This window comes from Phyllobates terribilis, unplaced genomic scaffold, assembly GCF_046119375.1.
Source record: "Phyllobates terribilis strain yellow unplaced genomic scaffold, ASM4611937v1 Scaffold_12__6_contigs__length_324123572, whole genome shotgun sequence".
In the NCBI taxonomy this organism is placed as follows: Eukaryota; Metazoa; Chordata; class Amphibia; order Anura; family Dendrobatidae; genus Phyllobates; species Phyllobates terribilis.
Genome location: NW_027362772.1, coordinates 261,271,516 through 261,286,495, shown reverse-complemented (window position 1 = coordinate 261,286,495; position 14,980 = coordinate 261,271,516). Strand labels below are relative to the sequence as shown.

Here is a 14,980-nt window from a genome sequence, read left to right as displayed (position 1 = left end):
TGGTAAATGGACCTTAGGGATCTTTATTTCACTCATCAACACTGAAATTGCAACACCAAGAAGGAAAAGTCATGGAATTATGAAAATCACAGGATGGATAGACGTGTTACTGATATGGAAACAAAATTTTCAAATTAGATTTATTCAATTTTGAGCTGGTCATGCACAAAATACACGCACTTAGACAACCATTAATAACCTCACTGATGGCTGCCAAGGCGTGAGGAATGTTATGCCACATTGACTACACTTGGGCAACAAATCATCAAGATCCGCTGCTGGCAACTGCCGACCAATGATGTCCCAGATGTGCTTGGTGGGAGACAAGTCAGGAAACGTTGTAGCATGTTTAGGCCATGCAGACTGCTCACAGTAGCACGAGTAATATGCAGCCTGGTGGCAGTGTGTTGAAAAACAGCTCCTGAGATACATTTCAGAAATGGACTCACCTCTGGTTCCATGACCAAATCAATGCAAAGCCGAGCGGTTATTGTAGCTGGAATGACGACTAGAGGGGGTCCGTCTTCCATATAGTGTGCCACCCCACAACATAATCCCAGGAGTAGGACCGCTGTGATGTTCCATCTTGAAGGCCTCTTTATAACGCTTCCCCTGTGATCTCCAGAAAATCTTTGGCTATCATTACATCCAATGTAAAAACAGGACTCCTCACTGAAGAGGATAGACCTCCATTCCAGCCTACAATGCCATTTTGTTCTGCATCAAGATAGCCTTCAAGAGCGGTGGATTGAGGTCAATGATACACCTGTAGCTGGACGCCTGGCATGTAGCCCAATGTCACGTAAACACCTTCTGATGGTTTGTGTAGACACAGATTGATGCCATATTTGTGGTATGTGACGTCCAATTTCACTTGCAGTCCAGAAAGCATCAACTGTGGAACCAGTGGTGCGGCCATTTCTCCAAATTAGCAGAGGAGTCATTTTTCAGCACAAGGACAGGCAACATGTTGCTCGTGCTACTGTGAGCAGCCTGTGTGACCTAAACATGGTACCATGGCCTGCAGTGTCTCCAAACTTGCCCCCATCGAGCAGATCTGGGACGTCATTGATTGGCAAATGCAAAGGGAGCTGGCAGCAGTGGATCTTGATGATTTACTGCCCAAGTGTATTCCCTCAGACAACCAATAATAACCTCATCAGTAACACGTCTATCCATCAAGCGATTCCAAGAATTCAATGACGTTTCCTTCTTGGTGTTGCAATTTCAATGTTGAGGAATTTATTTACTTCCAGATGCTTAAAAATCATCCTTGGTCTTGTGATCATCACACAGAGGCACAGGATTGTTACGAGAAGGTGTACCACTTACTGCACTCTTTGTAATTACCTGTGTACCTTTGTGACTGTAAAAACGGTTGAATATTTCAGTTGAGTCAGGGATCCCCAACTCCAGTCCTCAAGACCCACCAACAGATCATGTTTTCAGGATTTCCTTAGTATTGCACAGGTGATGCAATTATCACCTGTGCAATACTAAGGAAATCTTGAAAACATGATCTGTTGGTGGCTCTTGAGGACAGGAGTTGAGAAACACTGACTTAAGAGAACCAGTTATGTAAAAAAAACAAGGGTTGGCATGACAACCCGGGGTCTGCAGGAGACCCCTGTGGTTGTTATTGCCGAACTGCTGCTATGAGCGCCGCTCGATGGTCGATGCTCATAGCATATGATCATTTTTGTTACACAACTGAAGCCCTGCTATGTGTAGTACAAGCGATCAGAAGATCACAGCTTCAAGTCTCTTAATAGGACTATTGAAACATGTGAAAAAGTAAAAAGCTTTTAAAAACATAAAAAAATATAAAAAGTTCAAATCACCCCCCTTTCATCCCATTCAAAATAAAACAATAAAAAAAAAATACACATCTTTGATATTGCCACGTTCAGAATCGCCCGATCTATCAATCTATAAAAATAATTCATCTGATCGGTAAACAGCGTAACGAGATAAAAAAAATTAAAAATGCCAGAGTTACGATTAACTGGTCGCCACAACATTGCAATAAAATGCAATAACGGGCGATAAAAACATTGTATGTACACCAAAATAGTATTAATAAAAATGTCAGCACGGCGCACAAAAAATAAGCCCTGACCCGGCCCCAGATCCAGAAAAATGGAGACGCTACGGGTATCAGAAAATGGCACTTTTTATTTTTTACCAAACTTTGGATTTTTTTTCGCCACTTAAATAAAAAAGAACCTTTTGTATGGTTGGTATCTACATACTCATAATGGCCTGGAGAATAATAATGGGCGGTCAGTTTTAGCATTTAGTGAACATGGTAAAAAAAAAAACAAAAAAAAACTATTGTGGAATTGCACTTTTTTGCAATTTCACCACACTTGGATTTTTTTTTGCCTATTTTCCAGTACATGATATGGTAAAATCAATGGTATTGTTCAAAAGTACACCTCGTCCCACAAAAAACAAGCCCTCACACGGCCATATTGTCAGAAAAAAAAAAAAAGTTATGGCTCTGGGAAGAAGGGGAGCAAAAAACGAAAATGCAAAAACGGAAAATCCCACAGTCCTTGAGGGGTTACTCGAAAGATATGGGGTTAGTATGAAGATTAATAGTGTTCGAAAGCTGTGGAGGCGCCAACCAGAGAAATCAACAAAAACGGACTGCAGTGGATGCTGAAAAGCTGTTGTGAAGTGTGGGGTGAGCGTGTAATGAGCACAATACAAACAGCATCCAACAATAAAGGTCTCAGACCGGATGAAGCTAGTGTGCTTACTTTAGAACTGCATAATCCTATTTGAAAGATTCCTCACCTTCCCTTGTGCTGAACATCTCATCACAGCACCCTCCCAGAGAGTCCCCCCGTCTGCCTGTATCCAAAGACCTCCACTACACAGGACACAAGCATCACATGATAGGACGGATTTACAGCCTTTAAAAACAAACCATTCAATGACTACAGGCGCAGAGATCTTGCAAACAGTTAATTGATACTCAATACATTAGAAAACTGCATAACTTTTCATTAGATAATACATACATTTTATTTCCAGTAATTATATCTCATTAAACAGAGTTTTCATGATATTATTAATTACAAATTAACAATGCCATTTACATGCTGTTAAATGGGATTTAAATAGTATGGTGCCACCTGGTGTTGAGTAATATACAGCAATGTGCACGTCCACCTGATGAGCGTAGTGTTCGTGGTCACACATGCTCAATCACTCTCTCCACAGCCAGGTCTCTGCATAATGATCCTCTAGTTTATTGCAGAGTGCCAATATAAATTGTTTTCTGCCCCATTTGTTAGGGAATGGACATGGAGTATAGCTGAAGACACATTTTGTATTTCTCATAATAACACAATTTGCATATTTAATTTCCCAGAGGAGCATGCATGGCTTATTACTCTCCTCACTCTGACATGCCAGGCTTGGCTTGTCACCCTCCACAAGGAGAAACATTACCCCTTCGACCCCAGTATAGAGCCTCTCATCTAGGCAAATCAGTTCTCATACTTTGCACTGATGAGGGGCAGCGACCCCGAAACACTGTCTGCAAATTCAGATTCTGGTTTAGCTTTTATTCCAATTCATATTGCAAAGCTCATTAAAGGGTCAATATTGATTTTTAGGATCGCTGCTTCCAATAGTTTGCGCTATAGCGTTCTAGTCCTCTTCCTCTCTGAAGAGACAATTTGCATACGTACTTCCCATAAGAAAGGAATTCTACAGTGGGCTGCCGAAGGGGGAAAAAGTCCCTGTCCAGAATCTGTCCCATCAGTACAAATTAGTAGCAGCACACACAGAAACAAATCCGAGGATGCACATCCTGTTGAAGTTTTCCCTGGTGTTGTCGGCCCCTCACCCGCACGGGCCCGGTCGTGACCGCGGTCTTTATGACCATGGTTTTTACGACTGAGATTTCCACAGATTGCCCAAAAATAAAACAAAAAGAAAACCACACCCCATCTTTGACTGCAAAACCAGAACACAGAAGCATTGCTGGTATGGAAGAATATGTCTGACATAAGAGCTACATGGAAAGTGCGGTCATACAGTCTCCAGCACATGACTCTCGGAATTTATTGAAACAAGAAAAAAAGAACAAAATAAAATACAAACCGAGGGCAAATCAATGGGGACTGTGTTAAATTTCCAAGAAGTTTCTAAAAAAGCGAAGGCTGGAATATAATTGATTGATATTGGCAGGATCACTTTTACGTTACACTGGTTGTCATAACTCTCTGGCTTTTGCTTATAATGGCACCCAACTTTCCAACTCTGTGATAAACCTTACCATTCCTGTCTGCATTAACCCAGGATGTTTGTAAGCGGATCCCGCACGACCCCTGTCTGCCACTTTTCTTTATGACCAGCCTGTTTTACTTTGCCTGTGTTATTTCCTGCATCTGGCTCAATTTGTAATTATCTAATTAAGATGAACACAAGCCCCCCTCTCCTTCACACCTGAATGCATGTATTATCTCATATATTGTGAGTAGTGGGTCTGCTGACTTACACTGAGCAGACTATCACCCAAGTGTGATGCATGAATTAGACCTGAATGGAACCAGAAGGAAACTGGATACCCAGGCAAAGTAACCAATGTTTCTGTTTGTTTTTACTCTCTCCCCTATAGTCCTCCACTTTCTAGTAACCACTCTAATCCCTACACGTAGTAAGGAACTGGTCATCTCTCCCTCCATCCTCCCCATCCATTTCACCTCCTCCTCAGACCTATTCCTCAACATACAATCCTGTGTCTCCAAACACAGACAGCCACCTCATGCCCCCTCCTGCTCCAACCTGCTAACACTTTCCTTGCCCCTCCTCACTGCAGACGATCTTTCTCCAAACCCTGGCCCTCCTCACCACATCCCTACAGTCACTTCCACCTCCTATTCACGATCCATCACAAATTTTTAGCAATCTTTCTAACCCATACCCATTCACCCAATCCCCGCTCCTCCAGTCCCACTAACAGTAGCCCTATGGAATGCTCACTCTGTCTGCAGCAAACTATCCTACATTCATGTTCTTTTCATTACTAACAAACTTTCCTTCCTCTGCATCACCCCCTCTGACACAGCCTCTCCAACTGCACTTTCGTACGGTGGATTCTACCTTTCCCACACCACTCGCCCAAGCGGCAAGCATGGTGGAGGATTTGGTTTTCTCCAGTCAGATAACTGTGCCTTCACCCAAATTCCACTGCTGTCCTCCATTACTCTCCCCTCTTTTGGGTTGCACTGTGTGCGCATTAATTCCCCCTCCAACTGGCTGTCATTTACCGCCCCTCAGGGCGAGCCGCCACTTTCTTCGACCACTTTACCACCTGGTTACTTCACTTCCTTTCCGCCGACATCCACACTATCATCATGGGCGACTTCAATATACCCATTGACACTTCCCATCATCAGTCTCTAAGCTTCTATCTCTCACTTCCTCCTTCAGCCTTGCTCAATGGTCCTCTGCAGCCACTCACAAAGATGGCCACACTTTGGACCTCATCTTCACCCGTCTCTGTTCCCTATCTAACCTCTAGCCTCTCCCTCTTTTTGACCACAACCTACTTACATACTCTGCCATCTCTTCTCCAGGTCTACAATCCCCACTTCACAAACTTGAACAACCTCGCAGAAATTTCAAACACCTTGGCCTACACTCACTCTCTGAATCTGTTCTCCCTCTCACAGACAAACTCCTTACATGATGCAGATGATGCTGCCGCTTTATATAACACCACAACAGCTGCAGCTCTCTTTTCGGTCACTCCCCCCCACATAACAAAGCTCACACACTCAACAGGCGACCCTGGTACACCTGCCTGACTAAAGAACTGAGACATGCTTCCATGGTTGCTGAGCGGAGATGGAAAAGGTGTCACTCCAACGAGCACTTCATCACATTCAAACAGTCCCTCACTGCTTTCAAGTCCACACTAACTGCAGCAAAACAAATCTACTACTCATCTCTCATATCTTCCCAGTCTCACAACCCTAAACAGTTATTCAACACTTTCAATTCTCTGCTAAGCCCACCAGCTCCTCCTCCCTCTCCTCTCATCTCAGCTGAAGACTTTGCCTCACTCTTCAAGCAACTCTACCCTTACCTACTGTATCCTCACCCATCTCTTGTAGATTGTGAGCCCTCGTGGGCAGGGTCCTCTCTTCTCCTGTACCAGTCGCCGACTTGTTTTTATTCAAGAATATTCTAAATTGATTTTGCTAAGTATACCCCCTTTTCACGTGTAAAGCGTCATGGAATAAATGATACTATAATAAATAATAATACTACTAATAATAAGGGAGTGTTATGGGCATGCTCTGTGACAAATGCAGACTCCACTGTGCTGTTCATGGATGGGTTGGAGGATTCGAGCCATCTCCTTTCGTAAAAGGTGCGATCCTGTCTCCAGTTAAATGAGGCGTTTCCTCCCATTCTAATCCTGCTCTCAAATAATGAGATGACAGCTGACAATGTCCACTGTGTACACAGCACAAGCTGAAAAGTAATAGAAGTGTTCGCCTATTGTAAGGCCTTAGTTAAAGTTATTTTTCACACTGGCATCAAAGACAAGTTTCATTGGTTGGTTGTGGTGTTCCTTCATAGCTGCTGTTCTTCTACACGTCTTGTGTGTTCATCTCTAAATAAAAGCATAGGGTGTAGATATGTTACAGTATGTACCATACAAACAGAATGGAGATTAGGAAGATAAAAGATTGTTGTGCCCACAGATACCCATATACACTGCTCAAAATAATAAAGGGAACACTTAAACAACAGAATATAACTCCAAGTAAATCAAACTTCTGTGAAATATAACTGTCCACTTAGGAAGCAACACTGATTAACAATCAATTTCACATGCTGTTGTGCAAATGGAATAGACAATAGATGGAAATTATTGGCAATTATCAAGACACCCTCAATAAAGGAGTGGTTCTGCAGGTGGGGACCACACACCACATCTCAGTACCAACCAATGCTTTCTGGCTGATGTTTTGGTTACTTTTGAATGTTGGTTGTGCTTTCACACTCGTGGTAGCATGAGACGGACTCTACAGCCCACAGAAGTTGCTCAGGTAGTGCAGCTCATCCAGGATGGCACATCAATGCGATCCGTGGCAAGAAGGTTTGCTGTGTCTGTCAGCGTAGTGTCCAGAGGCTGGAGGCGCTACGAGGTGACAGGCCAGTACACCAGGAGACGTGAAGGGGGACATAGGAGGGCAACAACCCAGCAGCAGGACAGCTACTTCCGCCTTTGTGCAAGGAGGAACAGGAGGAGCATTGCCAGAGCCCTGCAAAATGACCTCCAGCAGGCCACAAATGTGCATGTGTCTGCACAAAAGGTTAGAAACCGACTCCATGAGGATGGTATGAGGGCCCGACGTTCACAGATAGGGGTTGTGCTCACAGCCCAACACCATGCAGGACACTTGGAATTTGCCACAGAACACCAGGATTGGCAAAGTCGCCACTGGCGCCCTGTGCTCTTCACGGATGAAAGCAGGTTCACACTGAGCACATGTGACAGACTTGACAGAGTCTGGAAACGCCGTGGAGAGCAATCTGCTGCCTACAACATCCTTCAGCATGACCAGTTTGGCAGTGTGTCAGTAATGGTGTGGGGTGGCATTTCTTTGGCGGCCGCACAGCCCTGCATGTGCTCGCCAGAGGTAGCCTGACTGCCATTAGGTACCGAGATGAGATCCTCAGACCCCTTTGTGAGACCATATGCTGGTGCGGTTGGCCCTGGGTTCCTCCTAATGCAGTACAATGTCAGACCTCATGTGGCTGGAGTGTGTCAGCAGTTCCTGCAAGATGAAGGTGTTGAAGCTATGGACTGGCCCGTCCGTTCCCCAGACCTGAATCCGACTGAGCCCATCTGGGACATCATGTCTTGCTCCATCCACCAACGTCATGTTGCACCACAGACTGTCCAGGAGTTGGCGGATGCTTTAGTCCAGGTCTGGGAGGAGATCCCACAGGAGACCATCCGCAACCTCATCAGGAGCATGCCCAGGCGTTGTAGGGACGTCATACAGGCACGTGGAGGCCACACTCATTACTGAGCCTCATTTTGACTTGTTTTAAGGACATTACATTAAAGTTGGATCAGCCTGTAGTGTGTTTTTCCACTTTAATTTTGGGCGTGGCTCCAAATCCAGGCCTTCATTGGTTAATAAATTTGATTTCCGTTGATGATTTTTGTGTGATTTTGTTGTCCGCACATTCAACTTTGTACAGAACAAAGTATTCAATGAGAATATTTCATTCATTCAGATCTGGGATGTGTTATTTGAGTGTTCCCTTTATTTTTTGAGCAGTGTATAATGGAAAGAAAGTCATAATTCAGGGTCAGCATAGAATGACTGTCCAAATAAAGCACAGGTGCTTAGTGCACCCTTGATGGCAGAGCAGTCCATCTTCTGGAGCTACTTGTTTTCAACTATCTCCAGTACTCTGGCTCCTATTAAGCCAGAAATGAAGAGAAGGGCAGAGAAAGATGGAAAACAAGCAAATGGGAAGCTGCACTGAACTAGTTGCCGAAACCAAGGATGCGTCAAGGATTTGTCATAACTTCGCAAGTTACCACCAACCTACAGGATAGGTGATAACTTGCTGATTGCTGGGAGTCAAATGCTGGGACTCCCACCGATCTAGATAGTGCTCTGAAACAGCTACTTAGAATTGAGCAGAGGTCAGACTGTCCCACCTCTAGCGGACGTGCGGAGACCGCAGAGTTACAGCTTTCTCTGGCAGCTCCATAGATAATGAATGGAGCAGTGGTGGGAATTAGCGGCCTCTGCTACATTCTAAGCGGAGTGATCTAGCTGACATCTCTTTAAAATGGAACATTGTATTTTATAGTATACAAAATAAAATGTTATTTGTGAGACAGCAAGATGATTACTAGAGGGGAAGGGAGGATGTGTCACTGGTGGGACCCCACTAAGAGAGTAAAGTCAATGGACAACCACATTATTCATCCTCGGGATCAAAAATGTCAATTCTTCAAATAACGTCTATATACCCTCAGCGGGAGAACAGGAAGGTGTTATTACAGAACAATAAGGGAAATCTATAGCAGAATACTCGGCTCTGAAGTGCGCGCTTCCTAATCCCCCATCTCGGGTACTGTAGGTTGTTGCAGATTTTGGAAGCAGGATCCGCATCGTAAACCCACAACAAATCCTCCATGTGTGAATCTGGCCCTAATGTGCCGCCAACATGGAGACTTGACTTACCTGGTTTATAAATAGGATTTCTGATTACATATATTATCACTGCAAGTAGTAGAGAGACATGTGCTAATGCTAATCCGGCTCCAATGTGACTTCTCTTTTCTTTACAAATGGAATCAGCGGTCGAATTTCCTTCTTTATCTAGAATCTGACCCAATTCCTCGCACCTGCAGAAAACACAAAATGTAGATGATTCTTATATTATGGTGAACACTGTCTATATTGTGCTTCATTTACAATTCAAGAACATGCAAAGTAGTTCTAGGAAAAGCAGGAGAGCAGCTCATCTAGAATGTAGGAAAGTTCTCACATGGAAGAAGAACATTGTATGGAATAAGGAATGAGAAGATGGAGATGAAGGTGCAGAAGTCTGCCCGGATAATGCCAGGCACCCACCACCCAGCAATCAGAGGCATGGAATATGAACAGAGAAGGGTACTGTTATATAAGAGGCCATTACCATATGGCATCTGATGGATTTTTGCCAAATGCTATAGGGAGGGCAATGGTGACCCTAGGGTTATGGGCCCATACAGAAAAACAGTCAACATTATACATAGCAACAAATGACAGCTGCCATAAAAAGCCTTCAGGAGAAGTGCAAAGACAACCAAAGGATGGAAGTCATAGAAATAAAAAGGAGAAAGATCGATAGAAAAGGGACAGAAAAGTAATTATTTAAAGGGGATGGTCGCTTTGTGTTTAATTTATTAAGGAAGACATGATTTTGTGGCACTTAGTAATACATGTATTACAGGTTCTTATTCTTCTTCACAGGCTGCATCTACTGCTGATAGAGAAGCATGAGACCAGACCTGTCCAACCAGACCTGACCACCAGCCTTCTCGAATTATGCCCATTTTTAATGCAGCATCACCTGTGGGTCCCCAGATCACAAATATCCGATACTGACTATCGGCCTTGTCCCTCATGCACATGGATTTCTCCAGAATCTCTGGATCTAGTGATATTAGGTCGTGTAGATTTTGGGATATTCAAATTCTTTGCATTTTTACGTTGAAGAACATTTTTCTGTAATTGTTCCACATTATGTAGACGTAGTTATTCAAAGATTGGTGAAACTCTGACCATCTTTCTTCTGAGAGACTCTGCCTCTCTAACATGCTTCACTTTTTTAAATTATGTGACCAGTGGAAAATTGACCCTCCAGCTGTTTTTCATTAGTACCATTTATTTTTTCAGCCTTTTGTTAACCCTTCCTAAACTTTTATTGGGACGTTTTGCTGCCAACAATTTCTAATTGAGTTAATTTTTTACAAGTGAAGTGGAAAAATGTCCAACGTTCAACTTCTGATTGGTGCTCAACGTTCGGTTGTGAAGAAAACATGGCGATAAGAGATTTCCAAGTCATTGCATTTCGTTTTTTTCTTTACATCTTAGATCCCCCTCATATTTACGTCTTTCTGGTACGCGTGGCATCTGTAATTTTCACAGATACCACATGTACCCATTAAAAGGTATGGTGATCTTCACATGTCCGTGCTCTCACTCGGACTGAGTGTTCATGTGAACCACACAAAGACATGTTAGTATTTTTTCTTCTGGTAGCACAGATGACACGGGCCAATGCAAGTCTATGGATCCGTGAAAAACCTGTACAGCACACGAATGGCATCCGTATGCTGTCTGTTTAAACACTGCAAAGTATAGGAGAAACTTTGTAACATCATTCTTTTATCCATACCGGAAAAACACTGATATATGACACTGATCCAAAATGCTGATGACACTGGTACAGATTTTGCCGGTGCCGATTTTATACGGAAGAGTGAAGGAGGCCTTATGCCCCGTTCACGTGTTCAGTATTTTACATCAGTGTTTTAAAGTCAAAACCAGGAGTGGGTGAACAACGCCGAAGTGGTGACGTGTTTCTATTATACTTTTCCTCTTATTGGAAGCCGAATCCAAGAGTGGAACAAACTGTTGTAAAATACTGACCAAATACTGAACGTGTGAACGTGACCTTACACATCGTCCCATCTTTTTGGAAATTCGGGTTGTAAATTAGAAAATGCAACAAAATCATGTCCCCAACACATTTCTTAAGATAACATATGTTATTGGAGGAAAAATGTCACGGGTGTGTCAAAAGTGACAGTCGCCCTGCAGTTGGTTGCAGAAGATCTCTTCGTTTGGCATTACAGACTCCTTCTTAGATCTGTCTCATTCTAGGATCCAGCAGCTACCTCCCTCCTGCTAATTGACACCCAGGCCTGGGTGTATAAATACTTTGTTTGCTATAGGGAGGCGCGGGTGATATTCACATGTACCCTTGTGAAGGCTTGGAGCAATTACAGTCTGTTTACTTCCACTCTGGTGCTAAAAGGACGTGTGGTGTAATCTCTCTGATGTTGGCTCAAGCTAAGTTACTTTCCCCCGTGTTTGTCTCCCTTGTTGTCTTGCATTGTTAGTGGGGACTGACTAGTGCTCATGCCCCCCTTCCCTATCCTGGGCCAAGCTCTAGGGAAATACAGGGTTTAGGTTCCTGTGAAGCGATCGGTGACGAACCAATATAGGGACGATAGGGGAGACACGGTGATATCAGATCAGCCAAGGACTCTCCATTTACCTAGAGTCTGGGCCCCCTTCCCCTCTTCCCTTCATGTTGCATTTCGTCTTTCCCACACCTTGCGTGACAAAAAGTGGTCGGCATATTAAATTTAACAACCAATCCTTTTGCTCCCAGGAGGACACATCATCACAGGATGGGTCTCGTAACAGTTTTAGGTCCTTTTACACAAAGTGATTATCTGCCGATGTAAACACTGGTGTAAGAAATCTCAAGACAAACCAGTACAACACTAATTCGCTGGCTCATATGATTGTTTTTAAGCATGCGTAAGAGTCATCATTACCAGTAGCCATCGCCCGATATAATCAGGGGATTGGCGGCAGATAACATGCATTGTATAAGGGGGTACAGAGTAACCATATTAGCAATGATTCTGCCCCCCCAATTATTGACGGTAGCGGAGCACCCAATGAACTTAACATAGTAGATCAGAGGTCATTACTTGGCCGACGTCAGGACATTACTCACCTTTCTGCATGCTCAGGCACAGTCAGCAGAGATAAATCTCTGCTGGATCTCTGCAGAGACAACTGAATTGTGACAGTTACAATCCTATAGTTGCCAAGTCACAAGTTATTGCGTGGCCCATTATTAGATTATCCTGAAAAAAAATAAACCTACAAACAACAACAACAACATACTTCTTCAACGGAGAACATTCAGCTGCGTTGTTTCTATCGCTGTAATGACCCTCTGGACATTTCTCACACTCCGTGTCTGTTACCAGAGCCCCTATTACAGAAAAAGAAAATATTGTGCCGTTAAGGACTTTACCTTCTGATCACCAATTTTTTTCCTGAAAATCTTTGAAATGCGGTGTGAATTCCCTGCAGTTGGTCTCTCCTGTCTGTACAGGGGGAGGACGATTTCAATCACAACATTTTAAGAAGAGTTTCAATTCTCTATTATATTCTTGGCTTTACACAATTAACGGACTTCAAAATAAATGGTCAAACAGTAGTTTACTTTTTTTTTTCTCTCTGTCGCTAAAGGTGAAATGTAACTCGCAACTTTCAGAATTTTACTACAGATTACGTCAAACAGCTTTATGTTTTGCTTTCAATTAAAAAAAAAAGCAAAAAAAACGTTACTGGCATTCTAATAGAATGAGCACATCTATGGGGTTCGGTATTTGTAATCAGAGCTCCTCTTCTGCAAAGTGCAGCCATATTGCGTGTGATATGTGGGGAAAATAAGTATTTGATATGCCAATTTTGCAAGTTTTCTACCTACAAAGAATGGAGAGGTCTGTAATTTTTATCGTAGGTACACTTCACCTGGGAGACAGAATCTAAAAAAATCCAGAAAATCACAATGTATGATTTTTATATAATTAATTTGCATTTTATTGCATGAAATCAGTATTTGATACAATAGAAAAACAGAACATAATATTTGGTACAGAAACCTTTGTTTGCAATTACAGAGGTCAGACGTTTCCTGTAGTTCTTGACCAAGTTTGCACAACTGCAGCAGGAATTTTGGACCACTCCTCCATACAGATCTTCTAGGTTTCGGGGATGTCACTGGGCAATATTGAGCTTCAGCTCTCTCCAAAAACTTTCTATTGGGTTCAGGTCTGGAGATTGGCAAGACCATTCCAGGAACTTGAAATGCTGCTAACAGAGTCACTCCTTAGTTGCCCTGGCTGTGTGTTTCGGGTCATTTTCATGCTGGAAGACCCAGCCACGACACCTCTTCAATGGTCTTACTGAGGGAAGGAGGTTGTTGGCCAAAATCTCGCGATATATGACCCCATCCATCCTCCCTTCAATACGGTGCAGTCGTCCTGTCCCCTTTGCAGAAAAACACCCCCCGAAAGTATGATGTTTCTGCCACCATGCTTCACGGTTGGGACGGTATTCTTGGGGTTGTATTCATCCTTCTTCTTCCTGCAAACACAGCGAGTGGAGTTGTTACCAAAAAGTTCTATTTTGGTCTCATCTGACCACATGACCTTCTCCCCTGCCTCCTCTGGATCATCCAGATGGTCACTGGCAAACTTTAAATGGGCCTGGACATGTGCTGGCGTGAGCAGGAGAACCTTGTGTGCCCTGCAGGATTTTAATCCATGACAGTGTGTTACTAAGGGTAATGTTTAAGACTGTGGTCCCAGCTCTCTTCAGGTCATTGACCAGGTCCTCCTGTGTAGTTCTTGGCAGATTCCTGACCTTTCCCAGAATCATCCTTTCTCCACGAGGCGAGATCTTGCAAGGAGCACCAGACCGAGGAAGATTGATAGTCATCTTGTGTTTCTTCTATTTTGTAATAATTGTGCCAACAGTTGTCTTCTCACCAAGCAGCTTGCCTATTGTCCTGTAGCCCATCCCAGCCTTGTGCAGATCAACAATTTTGTCCCCAGTGTCCTTAGACAGCTGTTTGGTCTTGGCCATGGTGGAGAAGTTGGAGTGTGATTGAATGTGTGGACAGGTGTCTTTTATACAGGTAACGAGTTCAAACAGGTGCAATTAATACAGGTAATGAGTGCAGAGTAGGAGGGCTTATTAACGAAAAGCTATCAGGTCTGTGAAAGCCAGAATTCTTGCTGGTTGGTCGGTGATCAGATACTTATTTCATGCAATAAAATGCGATTTAATTATGTAAAAATCCTACAATGTGATTTTCTGGTTTTCCTTTTTAGATTGTGTCTCACAGGTGAAGTGTTCCTATGATAAAAATTACAGACCTCTCCAACCTTTGTAGGTGGGAAAACTTGCAAAATCGGCAGTGTATCAAATACTCATTTTCCTCACTGTATGAAGCAAACCTCACTTTTATTTCTCCACAACCTGAATTGCATTAACTATTGTCACGTCCCAGTCAGAGAATGAATCTACTCTGGTCCACCATCCAGGTCGGTCCTCCGTGGCAGCCAAACCAGGCAGTGTTCACTTCTGGGCTGAACGCTGTATAACCCCGCCCACACCACTGATTGGCCACTTTCTTATTACACTGTGCATAAGCAGAAAGCTGCTAATCAGTGCTGGGGGTGTGGTTGGACCAGGAGGCACCAGACACCTAGTCCTGTAGTGATAATCTCTTGCTGATAAAACACTGATTTAATTGAAACAACAACACAGTACAGTAATTGACACATCATGCTGCTCTCTGATTACATATCGAAAACCTCCTGACAGATTCC

The 14,980-nt window shown here is 43.3% G+C and overlaps 1 protein-coding gene across 2 annotated transcripts in view; it reads right to left on the bottom strand.

The window, feature by feature from the left end:
* Positions 1-2,987: 2,987 nt before the first annotated feature.
* The window catches only part of LOC141172569 (tumor necrosis factor receptor superfamily member 14-like), a 52,044-nt gene continuing 40,051 nt past the window's right edge, over positions 2,988-14,980 (bottom strand). For both annotated transcript variants that reach the window (XM_073656921.1, XM_073656920.1), the window contains 3 exons: positions 12,480-12,570; positions 9,249-9,412; positions 2,988-6,643 (listed from right to left, as the gene is read on the bottom strand). In XM_073656921.1, the coding sequence (XP_073513022.1) occupies positions 6,621-6,643; positions 9,249-9,412; positions 12,480-12,570 (278 nt within the window). In that variant the 3' untranslated portion in view covers positions 2,988-6,620. The remainder of the gene's footprint in view (positions 6,644-9,248; positions 9,413-12,479; positions 12,571-14,980) is intronic.